The 21,960-nt window shown below is 42.8% G+C and overlaps 1 protein-coding gene across 1 annotated transcript; it reads left to right on the top strand.

The window, feature by feature from the left end:
• Nucleotides 1-1,183: 1,183 nt before the first annotated feature.
• On the top strand, nt 1,184-20,749 carry LOC137914982 (low density lipoprotein receptor adapter protein 1-like). Its single transcript, XM_068758460.1, has 9 exons — nt 1,184-1,268; nt 10,978-11,120; nt 12,421-12,533; nt 17,144-17,258; nt 17,581-17,653; nt 17,962-18,039; nt 18,509-18,636; nt 19,867-19,901; nt 20,659-20,749. The coding sequence occupies exons 1-9, from the start codon at nt 1,184-1,186 to the stop codon at nt 20,747-20,749; spliced, it is 861 nt and encodes a 286-aa protein (XP_068614561.1).
• Nucleotides 20,750-21,960: the final 1,211 nt, after the last annotated feature.

The raw sequence follows: 21,960 nt of genomic DNA on the forward strand, positions 1-21,960 counted from the left end.
GTGGAAACAGCAACGCTGTAATTACTGGTTGCTCTCGATAGATGGCGCCAACACACAAAACAGTAAAACAAGTACTGAGACGCGCTGAACTCTGGAGCAGTCTGAACGTTCACTTCGCTCCACTTGCTGCGACCCGCTTTCCATAAAACCCTAAAATAAAGCATGAAATCATTCTGTTATTCATCACAAAAATCTCAATCTGAATTCCCCTCTTTAGAGTGCAGACATTTACTGCATTTATTAACGGTACACAAAAAATTTCCTTTAAAATACACTTGGTTTTCTTTAAGAAAGTAAAGAGTTTTTCTTAATATGATCGGCTGAGATGATTAATGGGTGCATTACTTATTTACACGTACTTTTAGCAGGAGATATTACTTTCAGTGGCTCAGAAATGTGCAGAGAGTTTATTGAAGATGCTCCAATAGTTCTTTATTTCCAGTGGACAGTGCTTTATTATATTTCTGTACAACGAAGAAGTGCATTTTACTATCACCCGCAAAATATGTCAGCAATAAGAGAAGCTGAGAATAAAATACACAAAAATGTGAATGACATTAATCCAGTGAAAAATCCGCGCCCCAGTCTCTCCGTCCCGGAGACTCGATCTGCCAGGAGGGCCCGCCCAGTTCAACCCCATCCATCATTATCCAGCTCGTCTCCATAGCAATAAGTCCTGGTGGACTATAGAGTGTTTGGGCAGAGGCGAATCTGAATTCAGTTAGAATTTGAGTTGAATATAAATTCAGTGATTCATTTCCAGCCACCGGGACGCATGAATGTCTGCTCAGGTCTCAATCGCCTGACATACAGCACAGGTATTAGAACCAATAACATCATGTAGTAATTGCTGTCCAAACACATGCACGAACCCTCGACTCTTTTTGTCAGTCAGACAGACTCGTCGGATTTAAGATGACTCGTGAGCCCGACTCGAGTCATCTCCAGTGACCGAACCGGCGCGTCGGTGCAGGACGCCGGAGGCTGCTTCAGGTGGACGGACACGCCCCTCCACGGCGGCGGCGGCGGCGGCGGTTCCCGTGCTGGTCCTCAGTCTCTGCGGGTGGGGGGAAGCAGACGAGAGTCAGAGCAGAGCCTTGTCGCTTCTCCGACCCTGTGGTTCCGGTGACCGGGGGGGGGGGAACTCCACCTGCCGGTAGGAGCAGACGCGCCTCGCCCCGGGATGGACGCCCTCAAATCCGCCGGCAGAGCCATTATCAAGAGCCCCGGAGTTCCGCGGCACACATGGGGAACTTCTAAGCACGAAAGTGAGTCTGATCATGCTGACTGTGGCATGCGCACCTTTCGGACGGAGCTTCTGTCGGTTCCGGTGCCGAATGGACCCGAGTTTCGGGCGCTGAGGTGTGAAAACGCGTAAATTAGAAGCTGCGGCTTCAGCTGTGATCGCTTCTTTACCTCTGAGTAACTTGGCTGTTCTCACCGGTTTAACTGAGACACACGTATCGCTTCAGCTAAACCCAGCTCGATCTACCGATACCGACGATTATTTGATTAATTGATCAGCTTCTCAAATATGTATATATCTGAATGCCTTTTTTTTTTTTGCGATCATTTAGATCAAGACTGTGATTGTGATTCGCATTTCTCTTTTTGATTAATATGAATTAGGACTTCATGGAATTGGACAAACATTGACATCGGAATATTTCAGTATTTTATTTGTGCAATTCATATTTCAAGTTTGATACACGTGGTGTTTTCTCCACATAGCATGAATAACTATGAGGAATTTTTAAAAAAAATCCTTTATTTCACTTGGAAATGAGGCAAATGGGAGAATTAAAAACAATTAAGTTTTGTCAAACTGGACTTATCAATCAATTATGTTCCATCAGCCTTCTGACGTTGGTCAATTGTGAAGGATGAAAACTGTGAGGGTTTTCTCAAGTTCATTTGTTAGAGGATCATCTTGGAACGACTTGAAATAGATGCTGTGCAAAACCCAAGTCATCCTTTTGCAGTAAGTTAATATACTGCATTATCTGCTTTTAATTTCTTAGTGGGCCATTCGTTTGATTGTGAAGGGGTTTTCTTGGCGTTTCTGCAGAAGGAGGAGGCATGGAGGTTGTGACTGTTGAGTGAACGACCCTTCGCACCATCTGCGTCGGGCTGTTGTGTTGCCTGCAGCCTCCCCACTGACATGAATGCCATAGTTCACTGCCTCATGGGTTCCTGCCGAGTGAATAGTGAACTTCCATTGACGACTGAATCATTTCGCAGCCAGGAAGGTGCGCTTAGTTTCTTAATTCTCTCAGGAGATGTTCTGTAACTTTATTGATTATTGAGTACCGATTCTGTGTCAAAGTTTTTCGTCATTGGATTAATCCTTTAATGAGTCTCTGATTGGCTACACTTTAGTCTGTAAATCGCTGGTGGGCTGATGCTTCTGACATTGACTTGATTAATGAGGCTCTTTATTCATTTCCCTCAATTGGCCAACACTAACATGATCACATCCGCTATTATCACCATGGCGACTCTATATGCTGACAGAAGCTGAGAAACAAATCATCCACCTGGTCTGTCTCACATTGGAAGCGGGCGCTTCCTCGTTGTACTTGTCATCTCTTGCTGTCGTGGGATTTGATGATGTCGCCAGAAGAGAGAATGCATGATGGATTTCAGCATCTGATGACAGAAGCGGTTTGTGTCTGGGATCCGGCAGAGGAATGAGGCTGGAGAACTGTGAGCATATAGCACGAGGAAGCTGTGCAGACAGTGATGGTGACTGCTTGATGTCCAGAGGAGCCTAGCTGGCTGTCGGCACGCAAATAATTGTTCAGTATGTGAGAATGTATTGATTGTGTGTTAAATATCGGTGCTGCTGCAGCATTTTAAATAAGACTGGGAGGGGACAGAACTGCGTCACTACTTCGTGACTTGGTTTTGTGTTTCTAGGGCCGAACAAGCAAGATTACTTTGGCTCAAACTTGACCTCTCAGCCACACCGTAGTGCACAATATTTTTTAACTTAAGTAGTGAACTGATCAAACAGAAACATGGAAATAACAATAGCAACACGCTGCAGTCAGGAAATTAATAATCTGCTGGCAGTGACTATTGAAAGTTATTTGAACTTCTTTGTTTTTTCCAGCATGTGCTGAAATGTTGATCCCGGCTACATATGGCGCTCAGGATCAGCACCGGACAGCTCCATATGTAGTCGGCTACACTGTCTGAAGGTCACTGTCAGCTGGTAGAATTGTGTAGCTGTTTAGCCAATAGCTGTTTGAAGACGTGCATGAATGACATCACAATCAGCCAATGAATGTCCTCAACTCAAACGTCCCATCTCGTTCTCCCTCTGGCGTAGGCCTGTCGTGAGTCAAAGATGAGTGGGAGTATTTTTGTCCTTTTATTCCCACAGCTCTTGTTTTTGCATTAATGCCCCCAAAATCCTCAAAGCAACCATGACGAAGGTGCTTGTTGAAACGCATCCTATAAACGTTGCTGAGATGTCCCTTCAGGAACAACCGTTATTTATAATCTTAATTTTGTCCCGTGCTGTGAAAATGATCCTCTGAGGACTCAATTTCAACTCGATATTTAGATGCTGAATCAATGGAGATTGTTTTTCTCTCCTTCAAGTACCTTCGTCTTTCTGCTGCATTTGAAGCTGGAGTCATATTTTCTTCGCCATTGCTTCATCTCTTGGAAAACTGTTCCACCTCATATTCTACATTGATTTTCTTTGTGAGACCTTTGGGACGTGTGTTTTGGCTGTAAAGCTCACAGTATATACACAGTACATAAAAAGGATGTGCTTGGTATCTCATATGTTCTTTTAAAGCCTTTGAGGTTATCGAAACTGGATTTTATTTCTTAAAAATTGCTGACAATTTTAAAGAAAATCATATTTTACTCCTACAGCCAAGCACAGACTAAATACATGCCAGAATATCTCGGCCACTGAATTTGAAAACAGTGATGAGACTTGCATTTACAACACAAGAACAATCTTTATTTTTATAGCTGTTGCTTACTGTGAGATATTTAGCATATCTATTGAATGAATAGAATATATATATATATATTTTTGTCTTTTTTTTTTTTTTGTCTCATTGTTTGCGTTGGAGTTGGCGTTCCAATGGATCCACATTTACTCACAGCTCATTGTGGGGCTGTTGTGTTCAGTATCTCTGGAGGGTTGCGGCACCAGCGAGGTTCCCCGGCCTGAGGTAAGGTGAATTATGCAACACGGGAAACAGGGATTTTTGCGTCTTTGGAAAGTCGCCCGTTTATTCTGCCTCAGAAACAGAAACACACGCAGCTGAGCTTCCTTTTTCTACGTTGAAGATTCAACATCGTTTTTAGTATTTGGTGTCAGTGATGGCTTCCTGTGAAATAGGATATGCTGTCACTCCAGTGTGACAAACCTTTGAGAGGATGTTTTCATTTGTCTGTATAGTTAGTTCAGTGTGTGCGTGTGCGTGTGCATGCATAGCAGTTGTGCCTGCTCCTCCATCAGAGACCAAAATCCCATCTCTGTCTTCTGTTTCTTTGACAAATTCAAACTCCATGCACGCTTTCTGAAACATCGTGTTCCTATCTGAGCTCAGCAGCAGCAGCCGAGGAACTCGCTCCTTAAAATACATTTGTCCTGGAAAAACAGGAAATGGGAAACTGCTGCAGCTCGGTGCTGTTCAGAAACGCAGTAATCATGCTTTTAGGTTTTCAAACCAGCCCAGAATGGTTTTTCAATTCAATTCAATTTTATTTCTATAGCACCAGATCATAACAGAAAATGATCTCAAGGCACTTTAACGATGTAGCAGGGGAAGACAGAACCCAACTCAAGCACTTTGGCGACGGAGGCAAGGAAAAATGTCCTTTTATCAGGCAGACACCTTGGACAGAACCTGAGACTCATCGTGGGCGGCCTGTCTTGACCGGTTGGGTTGAGAAAGAGAGAGACAAAGGTAGAAAGACAGAGAGACAATGATAGAGAGGGAGAGACAGAGACAGGGACAGGTAGGAGGAGAGTCAAAAACAAAGAGATGGAGAGAGAGTGATAGAGAGACAGAGAGCAGGAGCAGACAGTTGTCAAACAAATTGAGAAGAGCTTTTGAGGTTCAAACCAGAACCCCTGCACTCGTGTAAAGATTTATTCCTACATTCAGTTCAGAGCCTTTTAGCTCAGACAGAGACGTGCTGAGGTTAATCTACTTTCAATGAGCACGGCTCAGGCTTTCACGGCGATTGCTCCTTTAATACCCACCGATAGATACTCCAGAGACCTTGAGGTACCCGGCTGCGTCTGCCATCCATCAGTGAGCCGGAAGGGTCTCTCCTTTCCCATTAGAGGGGATTCCCTATGGGAAGCCCTCATCCGGGGACGCAGAGCCGCGCTGCCTCAAATGAGATCAACAGCTCTCAAAGGTGACTTGTTTGCTTTGGCGTGGTAATGGATGGGGGATGCCAACGGCGGCTCAAGCAAAGCGTTATTTTTCCCCAACACTCATGTTGAGATGTGGGATGGGAAACACTGGGAATTTAGGAACCACTTGTCTGTTTATCACAGCCCTGCAAAAAAGCTTTGTGTCAGTCAGCAAAATGAGCGAATTTATGGCATGTACAGCAAATTTAGTGATTTGTGTTACCTCTTTGTCTGAAGTATTTAATGAATTTATAGCTGAATACTTTTATCATGGAACCTTTACATAACCACTGCGTTCTCTCCCATAATGTGGGGTAAGCAAATATAAAGCTATGATGATAATAATAATATAAAGGTATTTATAGTTAATGAAGAAGTTGAAATGGAAGCTAGAATACTCGAGGCAGAAAAGATGCGTATCAACAAAGAGAAAAATCCCTCCACGGAGCTCAGCCATTTTAATTTAGGAATAAATAGCTGGAAGGATATGGTTTTGGTTTGGTTTTGGATATGGTTTTTTTCTGTAGTCTGTTTACATTGTCTTTAATTCCTTTTTCTGTGTTTGATTAACGGGTGTAAGTAAGGATAGTAGGAGGTATGCAAACAGGCCATTGTTTTGAATAATCTGTATTATTTCACCCTTTGTGAACATAAATCTTAATCTGTCAGATGACAGCTGTCTACACACGTGGGGGCGAAGACGAGCAGTCGCCGCTGAAGCACTTCATGAAGATGATTTAAGGCCCTTTTGAAAGACATTTATTTATTGCCACCTCCATATTTAATGGCCTTTAGTCATAACTGTCAGGAGGTTGTAAACAGTCTGCGTAAAGCACCGCCTCTCCTCCCACTGTGTTGCGTTTGTTGTATTAGCACATAAAAAAAGTAGATTGATGATTATTTAATTCTTTACTTAATTTATTTCCTCCAACAGCTACGCAGTCAGCGCTTTCAGACCTGCCTGTCCACAGTGGCCTTTAGAACCCGAATTAGGAACTGTTGAGGATTAATATCAGACAACAGTCGACTGCTGTAAGGACGCTTCTAATCAAAGAATGCCGCAGGTCATGCTTTTATTATTTATGTCATTCTGCTGGCATACATTCACAAGCTGACTGATCAATTAGAGATTTATTTATTTTTATTAAATATTCCTAACATAATATTATTGATCTTATTTATCTTTTCCATCTCTTATTTTGAAAATGATAACATCCTGTCTGCGCTGGAATATATATATATGTGTGTGTGTATGTGGTATTAAACCTTCCTTTTCAGCCTGCTTCCATGCAGAAGTTCTGGTGAGGTGATATCCATCTCTTCTTCAAATATCATTTGAAGCAGTGGGAGATGGCTTTTAATGGGAGGCTCAGCGGTTGCATCATAGCTGCAGTTTGTGGAAACGATCAATCAGGGCTTTGGAGGAAGTTGTGATTGGCGTTTCAGACATACATTGTTTTTCTTGTTCCCAATCACTGATGCTTTAATGCTCTTTTTTTCCTTTGAAATGGACACATTTTTTTCCACTTCATTTTACCTTCACATTTTTGCTGACATTGTGAGAAATACTGTGGCAGTTTGCTGAGTGTTAAATTACTTGATCCCTCATGCACATTTAATAACATCCCATAGCCTGCAGCTGTATAGATTCAGTTAGCAAAACTGGAAATGGGTTAGATTGTTAAAATCCATTTTATAAAACATTTTTTATTTCATCTTAGAATTTTGTTGCACCTGCAGATTTATTTCATGCTTGGTCACAGTCCGAATATACTCTTGTTCCTCTATTTCTGCTGCAAGAATATAAAACGACATGATCGCAGCATTGCAGCGGCTCCCATTTGATTGAACCGTTTGCGCAATCGCGCCTGCAGATCGCTCACATCATCATGATTTACAGCAGAGACGCTGCTCGAAGAAAGAAAGCCGTTAATGAGGGCTTGTGATGAAAAGGAAATGATGTTGAGCCATCCTTTTGAGGGTCTCGGTAGATACCTTCACTGTGGTGGAATATATTCTCTATTATATGTATAAATATTAGTTCTGAAGCTGAACTTGAGTTCATGATAATGATATTAATAGAGCAAATCACACTTGCATTTTTCTCCAAGGGAGCTTTGCGTTCTATTTCATTCGCCTCGGTTCACGCCTTGATGCTTGAACGTGATGCTTGATCTGCCGGCTGAAGCGTTCCTCTTCATTCATCAGCGCGTCGATGAGAGGACAGAGAGATGATGAAATCTGTGAAATGTTTTGACATGCGCTTCAGTGTTTGAGTAATAACAGCTGAGCACTTGATCCAGTCGGTGCACCTTCTTCAGGTGCCTAGCCCAGGTGTTCAGTTTAAAAAGCGATTCTGATCAATATATGTGAGGGGGGGGGGGGGGCTTTACTTTCATTCGAGTGGACTCGGAGCCAGACGTCCGCCAGGTGATCCACGGGATGAGAAGGTGAGCGGAAGAATTGAATTAAGAAGACGGGAGAGAAATGGCTTAAAGTGAAGGACTTTGCATCTCTTGGTTCCAGTTAACCCCCCCCCCCCCCCCCCCGACACACGCACACGCACAGTCCCAACCTGCCATATTCCTTTAATACGCGCCCTATTTTCCCTTCAAGGTGGTGTCCTAGATTCAAAGTTCTCCTTGGATGAGTAAGACAGACAGGGAAATAGATTAGATCAAGAATGCTTTGGAGGATGGAGGATGGGGGGGGCTGCCAGTTGGGTCTACAGAGCTGGCTGAATGTTTATGCATATACTGTATTGTTGTTCCACTTATGGTTTTGGACCAAGATAATGTGTGATGCCTCTGAAGACAGATATCCTGTTTATTAATGCCTCATTAATTTGATCCCGGAGCACATACTTATTCCAGTCGTTAACTTTGATGATGGCATCTTGGGGAAATTTTGTGGGTACCCCCCCGGATGCCTTTGCACGTTCCCTTATGTCCTATATGTTTCTTGTTTGCATACCGTCTGCCCTCCTGTTTGCGTTTGTAATTAGGGATCAGTGGCGGCGTTTACCCGGGTACGATTACGGCTCGTCGCTGCAAATTAAATTACTGTGAGCAGAGAGAGCTACAGGCGACAGATGGTGAACGCTGCGTGTAGCTGAAGGCGTGCGGCGCACATGGCGGCCATTATACAACAATCAGATCAGCTACAGTGAGGTGCTACGCTTATCACGAGTTCCTTCAACAGTGTCAAATATTTTGCTGTGCTCGGTATCTCAGGGCACCGCTTTTGTTACTTCTAATGCAAAGTCCCGGTGCAGCAGAACGTCATTATGCCACGCCTGGATAGTAACGCATCGATTTTTATTGTGTGGCTTTCGTGTGAATTTAATGCAGTCACAGCATTTGGTGCAGAGTCCCGGGTGTTTCAGTTTCAAGGTGCTAACATCATCAGCATCACGCCGCACCATCCCTAATCATGTTTTGTGTGCCTTTAAATCACATCACCTTAACACGCACGCACACTGGCACAGATGGCAAACCCACAATTCATTAAAAAGTAAGAATCAAAATTTGAACCCGGTGTTTTCTTTCATACAATGAGACTCCATATGTTCTTGTCACTCTTCTCTGAAGACTCACAGGATTTATCAAAGATTTAAGCTCTCCTCCCTTTAAGGGGATAGTATATTGGAAACCCTGCAGCATCAACATGCAGCTCTTTAATAATTCATGTGTGTAGCCTGGTGAAGGCACAATATGGACCGCAGTGCACAATCAAGCTACCCACATTGTGGTCGGACATAGCAGGCATCCCACCAGAACTCGTATGTAAACTGTGGATTGAAGGCTTGTTAGCTATATTTTCTTTGATAATTAGTTCAAACCCCTTTTGAAATCCATCCCTTATACTTATGGGAAGACTAAAATTGTTCCGTTTTCCAACCTTACTGTTTTGAGGGATGGGCCTGGCCAATTTTCACCTATCAGTGCAAGTAGTTTGGTTTTTATTACTTTAATAGTACTCTATAGTAAAATGCCTTTCCAGGATATTTAATTTAGCAGCAGGCTGGATTTAATAAATGCTGCAGCTTCTCAAGGCGGAGAAAGGTTTCCTCCGCTTCCCCAACTTGCTTGCAAAACGGAACAAACCTGTCTTCAAGATAAGAATTGTCTTCAGTCCCGGATGAAAATAAAAAAAACCCAGTCTCATTTAATAATGTCAAATGTGCTGTCTTTTTTTTATTATTGTAATTTTTTAGCCAGCCCCTATAGTGTGACTGAAGATTAGTTAATAATTCAGAGCTGATGGAAGCAGCGTAAGTGGCAGTGGTCTGTTCGCCTTCACAGCTGCATGCGGGGCTGCCAGTGACAGATGGCTCGGCCCATGTGGGGATCTGGTGCCGGTGTAGCCCAGTAGACAGCTCAGACGGGGACATTGTGTGTCTCTCCCTGTCCGCTTCTTCTGTTCACACGCTTTCAAATTCATTTCTATCAGTTTAGTCAGTTCTGCATGTGCTTATCTTTGTGGTTGTCTTTATTAGAACAAGTTCCTTGCTCACAGAATGCATTGACATTTTGTTTAAAAGTGGATCATGCTTCATTCTAACGGTGTAACACAGAATATGGTAAGTTGGTTTGTATAAGTTATTTGTATCCCCGATGTTTAACAAGGGCTGTCGAGGATGTGGCTTGAGGATACGGCTTTGAACGTGAAAAGCACCTGGAGAGCGCAGACCTCCACCAAGCAGCTCATTCACCATTTTGGAAAAAGCCTCCATTATAAGTAAATGGGAAAATCTGGATTCTTTTGTATCCAGACAGGTATCCGGATCACTCTCAAAATTTAATGGGATCTCAATCTTCAGATTTATTTTTCATCAAGATCCATCAAGCAGTTTGTTCCGTAATCCTGCTAACATACAAACAGACTGACAGACAAACACCGTCAAAAACATAACCTCCTTGTTGGAGGTAATTAAAGTCACAATCATTTCAAACTTCATCCTCAGTTTTGTGTCCTTTATTTAGAAATGTGATCACATTTCAGATAAATTGGTGGTGACAATTTAACTTTGTTTATTTGTTTGTTTACTGAAATCAACATTCTCTCATTGGTTTGATGTTTGCACAGATCACATTTATTGCTTTGCTCGTACGTCGGTTCTGATTGAATGCAAACTAATGCAAAGATGTGAGTTGAAGTATGGAATCAGATCAGTCAACGTGATTCAGTTTAAATCGCTGCTCTTGACCTATTTTCTCTTCCTGGGTGATGCGTTACTTCCCGTCCCAGGTCGGAGGACAGGTTGGTGCTTCTTGTTGGAAACCCCAGCAACATTCAGACTAAAAATTCTACGTGATAATTTTGTCATACGTACAAAATCTGAATCCTGAAAAGAAACACTGACAGACTTCTACATTTATATTCCACTTCGTAATGATCCATTTCTTTCAAGGTGATTTCAAACTCTTTCTAGATTGATGCCATACATGGAGTAAGAGTTGTTGGTTGTAGATATATGTGTTGATGATTACAGTCTGATTTTATATACCCTGTCTTTTTCAACTTTTTAAATGTATTTTGAAGGTTTCTTTTTTTTTGTCCTGTCTTTGTCACAACAGAGCTGCCAGAGAACTGGACTGACACCAAGGAGACCCTTTTGGAGGGGATGGTGTTCAACGTGAAGTTCCTGGGCATGACTCTGGTTGGCCAGCCCAAAGGAGAGGACATGGCCTCGGCTGCAATACGCAGAATTGTTGCCATGGTGAGTCTCGTGTGTGTGTGTGTGTGTGTGTGTGTGTGTGTCCTTTACGTTTTTACAACCACGGCTTTCTGAAGCTTGTTTACTGTGCAACTAATGTGAAATTCAGTACATTCCGTATGCAATCGTGCTAATAAAAGCAAAAATGTTTCATACGTGTCTCAAGACAAGGCGGACACCATCAGGATGGCAACAGAAGCTGAAATGAGTGTGTTTCATGCCCATGATTTAATCCATCACAGATCAGCAAATGTAGAGACCCCAGTGTGGACTCTGTCGAATTACCAAATCCAGTGTTCAATATCAATCAATATTCAAGGTAGCACGCAGGACCAACAGCCCATTGAAATCAAACGTGCTTCCTTTAAGTATCTGGTGTGTTGATATGGTTGGGTCATGCTTATAGCCAGTAGGATGGCAGCATTCAAACACAACTGCCAATCAGGGATCATCAAGACTCCACATGTGCAGCAGCCAAACAGTGTTGCGTGTTGCTAAACAGCGACTCATGCAGGGGGTTTCATCATCAATACTGAGTTTGGTCGGTATGAAAGACTGCGAGCAGAATTGCTGAATGATTGCAGTGAGCCCCGAGACGAAACCTCCAGTGATCTCTTTTGAATGCACTCACCTTGTACATCTTTTTCACATTTCCTCCTCTCATTTTTATGCAGCGTCTGCATGCAGGCCTTTTCACCAACTAGAATATGCAATCATTTGCAAGGGTTTTCTCTTGCAGGAAAAGAAGACGCTGGCGCTGGCGGCCTTATCGTAAAGCCCCCCCGACTTCTCAATTAGAGACCGAACCAAAACTAATGACACGATTAAAATTCAATTGATTCGTACTCGGTTGTCTCTATCTGTTCCCTTGGAAACCAATCAACCGGAATGAGATTATTGAATACATTTGCGACATTTTCATTTTCCACATGCTTTCAGTCAGACGTGATAAGACCAGACAGTGGACTGCCTGTGTAGAGAATGTCTTGAACATGGCGTATCTCGAGCTGACAGAATGATTTCGCCTTGTGGCATAATAAGAGTAACATGGTGGAAGAAAATGTAGATGTTAGCGCTTCCTGTACAAATGAGCAGCTGCAGTAGGACGCAGCGGCGCACAATGTCGCTTATGAGTCCTTTGGTTCTGAGCAATGTCACCTTGCATAAATGTCCCACATTTCTGCCATCTTTAAGCTTCCTAACTCGCCTCACATTTGTGTTATTTTGTCTTTAAATCAAAAGTGAGATTGTCCAATATTTACATATTTGTGAAAGTTTGTGTCTTTCATTTTTACGCCCGCAGGCCAGAGCAAGTGCCAAGAAGTTTCGTAAAGTCACATTGACTGTGTCGCCAAAAGGAATCATCATCACGGACACAGAGACTGCTGACCTCATAGAAAATGTCTCCATATACAGGTAACTCAAAAGTACTGGATTAATGGTTCTAACACCTTTGCTGTATGTCAGGTGATTGAGACCTGTGCAGACATTCATGCATCCTGGTGGGTGGAATAAACTGATTTTATTTGTCCCATGATGTTTACTCTAGCGCCACCAGGAGGTTGATATTTGTAGTTTGGACAACTGCTGGCTGGATTGTTGGATAATATTGTAAAAATATTTTTTTTGGTCTCCAATCATTTTTGTGACTGTTTATTAAAACTGCTTTCTTCGTCAAAGTCAAAGTAGATTTATTTGTCAATTCCTTCACATGTCAAAAGCATACAAGGATTCGAGAGGACGTTTCCCGCTCTCCTACGGTGAAACAGATAAGATGCATAGGCACACATTTCTGATATTAAAAAATATATATAAAAACACACGATACTCAGAGAAAAAATTACATAACAGCAATAAAATAAGATTAAATAAAACCGTACAGTAAGTTAGACAATTGGAAGTCTCTTAGTGAAGTAACAGGATGTATTCTTATATGATTTTAAATAATAACGATATATTATTAACGACATATTATTAACACATAAGAAGCAGTGATCTGTTGAAAGCATCATGCAAAACAGTATGGACTGTAGGTTTGAAATATTCATAGTTAATCCAGAAATGAATGTCTGACTTTCTGAAGGAGTGAGGAATATTATATTGAATTGCCATTCCTTTTCTTTCTCTATAATGATTGGTTCATCACCAATCCGATGCTGGTGGCCTCATCTGATTGGTGAAGAACTGATTTGCTTTATGTAGGTCACTTTACTCTGTCCTCTTTTTTTTCAGCATTAAACCAAGCAGTTTTCAGCTCAGAGCTGTCGAGTCTCATGTTTAATCAGTTCTCTAAGAAACCAATAATGGAGGGCATGAGCTACAGTGTGTCGCCTTGGGCGGGGGGGGGTGTCTGTCCCTGTCTCTCTGAGCTTTTTCAGCAGCATGGAAGGTTTTATTCTTCCAAATCAAGTGTGTGTATGTGTGTGTGTGTGTGGGGGGGGTTAAAGTGCTCCACAGGGAGGGGAGCAGCTACCCAGAACGCTCCGTCAGCGCGTGGTCCTGAGAGGTAAATGGTAAATGGACTGCACTTATATCGAGCTTTTCCACCTTCGCGGTGCCCAAACCGCTTTACAATTTGTCCTCACATTCCTAGTTACTATCCCAGCAGTCAACGGGCGAGAGGTGGAGTACATCCCGGACAAGCCGCCAGTTCAATTTAGTGTAAACATGCACCTAATTTGCATGTTTTTGGTGGTGGGAGGAAGCCGGAGAACCCAGAGAGAACCCATACAGACATGGGGAGAACATGCATACTCTTCACAGAAGGGCCAGAAGTCTGATTCAAACCTGTGACCTTCTTGCTTAAAATGATTTCTGTTGCAACACGCCAACAGGAAAACCGTGTTGGACAGTGGAACTGTTTTTATAAATATAAATGCCTTGTGTGTGTGTGTCCTGATCAATTGTATCAGCAGCAACAGACCAGGAGACGCATCCTCAGCTTTGATCTCCTCCTCTTCTCTCCTTCTCTGCCTTCCCCCTTTCCTTCTGACTGGCTGGAGAACTTTCTTTCTTTGCTGCTCATATTAACATGAACAGATCTCCCACCAATAATTGGCCACTTTGAAACCCATCCTGTCTTCCCAGATACTCCCTAATGACGGAGGAGAGACGCACGCTGAGCTCAGGTCGATTGAGGAAGGCATGCGCTCCTTTATGAGAACCCACCCCCCATCTCCCCCTTATTACAGCCTCTTCATCTTTTGCTCCTCCCTTCATGTGACTTTTTTTTTATTTGCGGATCATTAATTTATATATGAAAAAAAATTGACTGTAAGAGAATGGAGCAAATCAGTCAATGCATTATTCAAAAGAAACGGAGGCGAAAATAATTGCACATGGTGTGTGTGTGTCTGCACATACTGTATGCACACACATGGTTGGGCATTTAAATAATCACCCCGTCCAGTGTTAATGTGTTGTAGACTTCAATGTGCATTCAGATCGGCTCAAAGTGAGGCATTTTCCCTGAAGGCAGAATCTTGCGGTTGCAGGAAATAGAGGGGAAGACATTTTTCCATCACTGTGGAAGTGGGTGCTTGTAGCTGTAACCGTCCCATCCTGTCCACCCACAGACAAACTCAAACCCACACAAGAAACAATGCATTCGCCCTTTATCAACAGTAAAACCGCAGAGTGAAGCAAATCATATTGTTACGAGCTTCGTCTGCCTTGTGCTGCTGCTGGAGGTCAAACTAGTAGCAGGGATCATGTCAAGAATTCAAGAAGAAGAGAAAGAAGGATGTAATTATTATTTTAATCAAATTGTATGTCAAAATGCAACCGTGGTAAGGCAGCCAATGGAACCCAGACATTCAGTATGTTTGTATGTTAGTAACGAGAGAAATGTGTCAATTGACTGACAGTGTAAACGCAAAATAAAGTGCATTTTACGTTATTTGTTTCAACACATCTTTTACGGGAACAGTAAGGTTATGTAAAAATGCATCCAGGTATAGCTACTGTAATAATGCCAGCAACATTCACTGTGAGGTGTTCGGCTTCTCTCTGGTACTGATTTCTATTTTTGACAATTGTTCTCAGAGATGCATCTTCTGTAAAAACACTGGAAATACAAGCCAACAAACCCTCTTCAACCGTAAAATTCCGTTTTTCAGTCTCGCATAAATGTCGAGTTAAAAAGTGGCACAAATACACTTGATTGTTTTGTTAAAGAGCAAACCTGCTAACTGGTGAAGCTTTGATGTGTGAAGTTCACGCTGTAAATATTTCAATATTCCCATTGATATTCCGTCTCACAAGCGCCGGCACTCCGCAGCGCGGAGATGAAAGGATGTGGTCATGCAGAGTGACGGCTCGGCTGCTGTTCTCAAGCTAACAGAAAACTCTCTGATGCTGTCATCTCATTATTTTTTTGCTGTTGTAACAAGATGAAAGCCTATTTCGTGAATATGATCCATTGTGTGGTGCATCAGTGGCAGCGATTCACACGGTTCTTTTGTACCAAGGATTTTTTAATGGGCCTTCGTCGACATATTCATCACACTTAAGACCGGATTCTTGTCGAAAATATTAAATGTTACCTGTATATGTTTTACCTGTATTCACATCATCCCCATTTTGACTTACCTAATTAACTTAATGAAAAGTTGTCCAGGAGTTTATTTTGCTAAAAAAAACAATGGAATAGCAATGCAATGTTAAAGGAAGACTAAATAATTGATGGATCTGTCTGTGGATCCACAAATATGATGGTGTTTATCAGATCTGTGCATCCATGGTGATATTAATTAAATTATCAATAGTTAATAGTATAATTAATATTACTGAAAAATAAATTAAAAGTCAGAAATTCAGCAAAGCACAGGTTGTGTATAAAATTATGTTTAGAAGGTGAAAACTGAAGTTTGTATTGAGGAGTTACATCACTCTTGTTTTCTAAATGTAAATAGGTCGGTGCGTTCAACTTTTTGATTCCTTATTTTTATGCACATGAAATGCAAATATAAGTTTGGGAGGGGGGGGGGGGTACAGAGCTGGGTGTCCTGGGCATTGCAATGTGGGTCAGACATCGGCAGTGAAAGCAATCTAAGAGGAGAATCTGAAGGCTGTGTGGTTAATATGGAAAATAACTTCATTTTTAATGACTTTCTTGAAGTGGGAAATGGACGAGTGACTGCCACTCTGAAATAACAGCAGAATAAGTGGAGACCCACTCATCACTGTCTGGAGTCTTATGGGTTGCGCTCTCATTTATGATGATGAGCTGCATGCAGTCTAATTGGGATGCGATGCTGTTCTAGTAAGAGATAACAACAACTTCGGCTTCTTGAGTTCTGTGCCTGACATGAGAGTAAAGCTAATCTTGTCCTCCCATGTCTTATATCAAAGGTTGTCTAAATTAACATCAAAGTGCATCGCTCACTGAGGCTCATTTGCACGTCATGTTCAGAGCAACAAACATGATGAGCATGGCCGGTTCAGTAACAGCCTCAGAGAGAAGTACAAGGTCAATGCAGCCTCTAACAGCCTGCAAGAAATGCTGCCAAAAAAACAACAACTTTTGGTTTTCTTTGCTTCACTCTGGTGAACCCATGCAACCTTTTGTGGGAAGGAAAATAGATTGTTGGGTTTTGTCTAGATTGGCTTCAGATAACCATTGAAAATCCCGGCGCCAGATCTCATCATCTCCAGACCTCGACACGAGAGCCAGAAGAGATTCAGCATGACTGCTGGAGATAAGGTCTCAAGTGCAATATTGTCACAGTGGAGATTATTTCCTAATCCTAGGAGTTTTATTTCCCGTAGACAGTAGAGATATTTAGATATGTCAGTACTGGTTATTCTATTTATGAAACCAGACTGATCTTAAATAAAATGGTTTGTACTCAATGAGGCTTACTATGTCATTCTGCAAGTCTGCAGCTGTTGGTGCATGTTGTCCTGCGTCTGTTAGGCTTGAAGTATTCATGTCCCAAATTGAAACCCTGTCTTTGCAATTGCTTATTCGTCATCATTAGCACCGAAGTTAAATGCATATTAGAAATCTGTTTCTTCCCTTGCAGAATTTCCTACTGCACAGCCGATAAAACTCAGGACAAGGTGTTCGCTTATGTCTCCCAGAGTCGGTTCAACGAGACCCTGGAGTGCCACGCGTTCCTCTGTCAAAAGAAGAAGATTGTGAGTGTGCAGCAGTACAGTTATAGCTCTTGGAATGGAATTTATGCTGCAGGACGTGAACACAGATGGTGCGTGGCGCCATCTTGTGGAAGTTAAAACGTGCCATTCTTATCTGTTTCCGTTAATCCAACCCATGAGGTGAAAAAATCAAGTAAATATGGAAATGATCTAGTGCCTTAAATGAAGTTCACTGTGAATTAACATATTTATCACAGATGATAAATGATCGGGAACTATATGGTAGAGCCGTATACTTTACTCATTATGGTTTCACTCTTCATTTCATTCCGGTGTTATTCTTCCTGTCTTCTTCTCCCTGCAGGCTGAGGCTGTGACGTTAACGGTGGCCCAGGCCTTTAAAATAGCCCTCGATCTGTGGGAGGTCGCTCAGGAAGGTGAGCTTCCTGAACCGAGGGGAGGAGGCAGAATAGTGGAAAGTTTTCTCCTTCTTCTACGTAGGGAAAAGTTCTACCTTTCAAATCAGCCTGGTAGGACAGTTAAGGAGTTTGAATAATTAAGTTTGACGCTGCACGCGCACATTCGGACTTTCACAACCTGTACTGCCCGAGCATGAATGACACACTGCAACTGGAAACGCATGTAAAGTTGCGACTTAAACTGAATTATTCACATCTAAATGTTAACATAGTTATACATACAACAATGGGATCTATAGTTTAGTTCTTTTTTTTTCTGTCTGAAGACAAAAGCAGGAAGGCCAGGACCTGCTGCTCTTGTGCTGCAAGCAAAGCCCAGACGGAGACAACCGACACGCCCGTGGGTGAGTCATTTTGATGTTGTCTTCATCCCTCAGCACATGCACACTTTTTGCACGCCACTTTATTAGTGAATTCACACTTGTACTTTGCTCCGGTGCGCCCTTCTTTTCTGAGAAGCGCTAAAGTCCCCTCGATTATTATATTTTACACAGTTGAAAAAAATACGTCTTCAGACCCAGACCACTGCTATCGCGTACAGAGAAGACAAGTAGGCTTTAAGTTTTAACATTTATAGGTCAAAATGTTTTTGACGGCTCAGGTCTGCAAAATGAGACTTAAACATTCGGTTTGGCGTTATGTAAGAGCCGACTTGTCTCTCCTGGACAGAGTGAGAATGTGATGTGAGTTCCTCCGGGGACTCTGGGGGGACTCACAGTACAGTACAGTATGAAGGTTTCCTCTTCCTTTTCCATCTTTGCCTCTCTGCTCTCCTCCTGCTGACCTCCCGAACATGCCCACCATCTCCCTCAGATCCAGCGGCTCAGAGGCCCGCTGGGATGGAATCGAAGCTCCAGAGGACCTTCTTCTCCACCTCACTCAGGCTGCCGTCACCGCGGAGCAACCCTACTCGACGGCGACCGATCAAACATGACTCGTGGGTAGGTCATGTCATCTGCCTCCAACCTGCTAATTAGGGATGGGTTTCATTTGAGAAAATATACAATACCGACGCTCTTGTAGAGACACGTGTATAAGTTGAGCTAATCAGCATCGTATGAATGGAAACAGTTTTTAGTTTCCCATAATTTAAACAATGCAACGTCATTTGATGACTTGCTTTCCCACCAGTGCAGGAAGATTAGGGCTGCATGGTATGTTAATTCCTTTATTTAAGTCATGGGATGTTACCAGGGGTGGATCGGTGGTGTAGTGGTTAGTGCTGTTGCCTCACAGCAAGAAGGTACCGGATTCGAATCCTATCTGTGCTGAGGTTGTATGTTGTTTGTGTGGGTTTTTTGCCCCCCCCCCCCCAAAAAAGAAGCAAATTAGGTGAATTGATTACTCCAAATTGTCCATAGTGTGTGTGTGTGCGTGAATGGTTGTTTGTCTCTGTGTGGCCCCGCGATGCACTGGCGAGGCATTCGGGGTGTACCCCACCCCTCGCCCATATCAAGCTGGGATAGGCTGGAGCAACTCCTGTGACCCACAAACTTTAAAGGTAATGGCAATAATAAAATGCAAACTACAGAGCTAATGCTATAGGATATACCAAAAAATACACTAAGTAAAAAAAAAAAAAAACGTATGTACACAGAACCCACCACGAAAACAGCAGCATCACGAGTGGATCCACAGATGTGTAACAGCAGCAGCAATAAAAACTAACATAATCACGCAGTGCAAACAGAACAGTGCAAGTTACCGGCTGTAAAGTGTCCATGAGTCTGAGATAGAATTATTAAGTGTTCATTAGTCTTACAGCCGAGGGGAAGAAGCTGTTTTTGTGGCGGGAGGTTCTGACACGGATGGATCGGAGCCCCCCGACTGAGAGGGGAGGGTCAAACAGTCCGTGTCCAGGGTGAGAAGGGTCGGCTGTGATCCGACCTGCACGCCTCCGGGTTCTGGTGGGATGTCATCTTACAGCCGATCAGCTTCTCCGCAGCACGTACGATGTGCTGCAGGCTGTGTCTGTCCCTGGTGGTGGCGCCAGCGTACCACACGGCGATGGAGGTGATGAGGACGGACTTTCGGTCCTGAAATCATTTGTGTTCCTTGAATAAAATAAATGGTGACGGCTGACTCTGTGGATACACAGCAGGGCTTGAAAGCACACGAGCAGCAGGATTGTAATTTTGTGTTATTGATTCATATCGTTTATGTTCCAACAGGATGTGGAAGATGGACTCGATGACACCTTCTCAAGGTAACCTTTGCATCTGACAGCCTCAAGTAGTAAAGTGAAGGCGCGTGCAGCTAACATCAGCTGCGTTTAAAAAGGATGCAGCTAAACGTTTTCTTTAATTTACCATTTGTAAATGAATGACGACCATGTGACTGCTGTCCTGCCCTTAAGGCGCTTGAGTTGCTCTTTTCCTTTCAATGTGTGTCTTTACATTGTGCATAATGAAGCACATGCGATGTGCGATGCCCACTTGTTAGAGTCCCTGTGCCTTTTTCTGAGCTCTTACCCTTTATTGTTAAGTAATATTGTGGTTTCTTCTGTCCTCTACCTGGAATGCAGCAACATGGAAGCAGAGGAGAGGAAAACAGGTGAGTCGTTCACGGTTTGGTCCTTCCTGGTCGCTCGAGGCCTTCCAAACAGAAGGTTCGCTCTTACATAGAAACAGACATCAATGGATTTAAAGACAATGATAGAGTCTTCTGTACTCCTTTGAGAAATACTTACCGGTAAGTACTTACTTATATGCAGTTTAAAAAAAAAATCCTGTTTGTTTGCCTCATGGCTTGCTCGTTTTTCTTTTTGTCATTAAATTGTGTTTTTGCATGTTTGCCCTCTGAACCGTTCAGTCATTGTGACCCCCCCCCCCACCCCACCCTGCATTTGATCCCCTGTTATCCTCTCACCTTTAGGCAGTTGCACATCCAGGGAACCTGATGATAAATATTTACTGCCTCTGACCTCTGCAGTTTTACATTTCCTTTTACTCTCCGTCTTTCAGACTGGACAAGTCCAGCTTCGAATCCGTCTGTGGCAATGCAGCTCTGAGTGCCCAGGAGGTCACGGGGAGCCTGTTGCTACTTTCACTTTGAGTAAAAATCCACCCAGATAATAACTGCTCAGCCTTGCAGCACCACAGATGTAAGACGGATACCGAACCACAGGCCCAGATCACTTTAACCGGAGGGGGCGGAGGAAAGCAGGCCTATCGGTGCCGAGTCCAATCAGAGAGGCTCTGGTTGATATCCATTAGGTGTTAACGCCTGCCAGCCCAACACACTTCACTCACTGTAAACGGCGATCGCCTGCCGTATTGAAATCCCTAAAAACTGCCAGGGACACGGCGCAGGCTGCACTCCAAGACAAACTAGAACTACTGAACACGCTTCTGTAAAATACGCTCCAGCATTACACGGTGGACACCGTCTGCTTTTAAAGTCTAGATTAGAGGGACATTCTATCAAATCTGGATTTCCTCGTGTACATTCTGGTGAAGAGATCATGAGCGGTAGAAGGCTGTCTCTCTCTCTCTGAAAGTGGAAAAGCAGTCTTCATTCCAATACTGGATGACATATTACATTAAAAAAGCAAAGATGAATTTGTCATTCTGTTTCTTTTCAATGAAGCAGCATACAGTAAACAGACTAACACTGAATCCATGTTCGGTTTTTATTGACTGAAACATAAATTGGATGAGAAAAAGTGAGAATCAGGACTCAAAGGAAAGAGTCAAACATAACGTTTTACAGTGTACAACTGTCATCCAATCTCTGTTGCCCAGCGGCTGGAGTAGCTCAGGGCTCGTTTGTCATGTAATAGATGGAGCTATTAAAGAAATAGCAGAAATTCATTGTTTTTAAAGACCTATTTTCTGTTATCACAGGATCAAAATTCACGCGGAAATCGTGCTACAACAAAACAATCCATTGTGATCAACTCAATCTGCTGGAGAGGCCGTAAGAGTCCAGAATAAAACTGCGATTTTTGTTCTGTTCTCCGGTGTGACGCGCCGTTGGAATCTCTCTGACCTGTTTCCGCAGGCTCAGCAGCACCTCTCATCAAAGCTTAACTGCACCAGCTGTAAAATAGGTCGAGTAGTTCCTAATAAAAATCTATATCTCCATTTTAGTATCCATGAAAAGACAAGCTTACAATTGTCAGAAACATGGGAATGAATCAGTCAATAAAATGAATGAGCCTTGTTTCGTGCAACTGTAACATCAATAGTCCATCCAGGTTTTGTAATGCAAAAACACAACAGCGAACAGACTGGCCTTCCCGTTGTTCTTTATGCTGTTACACA

Source organism: Brachionichthys hirsutus, unplaced genomic scaffold, assembly GCF_040956055.1.
Source record: "Brachionichthys hirsutus isolate HB-005 unplaced genomic scaffold, CSIRO-AGI_Bhir_v1 contig_327, whole genome shotgun sequence".
Taxonomy (NCBI): domain Eukaryota; kingdom Metazoa; phylum Chordata; class Actinopteri; order Lophiiformes; family Brachionichthyidae; genus Brachionichthys; species Brachionichthys hirsutus.

What these genes read in the sequence shown, in the direction of transcription:
- LOC137914982 (XM_068758460.1), top strand. Translation starts at nt 1,184, where the DNA reads ATGGACGCCCTCAAATCCGCCGGCAGAGCCATTATCAAGAGCCCCGGA. An exon ending in TACGCAGAATTGTTGCCATG is followed by an intron (nt 11,121 to 12,420) that starts GTGAGTCTCGTG and finishes TTACGCCCGCAG; the next exon opens with GCCAGAGCAAGTGCCAAGAA. An exon ending in CGATCAAACATGACTCGTGG is followed by an intron (nt 18,637 to 19,866) that starts GTAGGTCATGTC and finishes ATGTTCCAACAG; the next exon opens with GATGTGGAAGATGGACTCGA.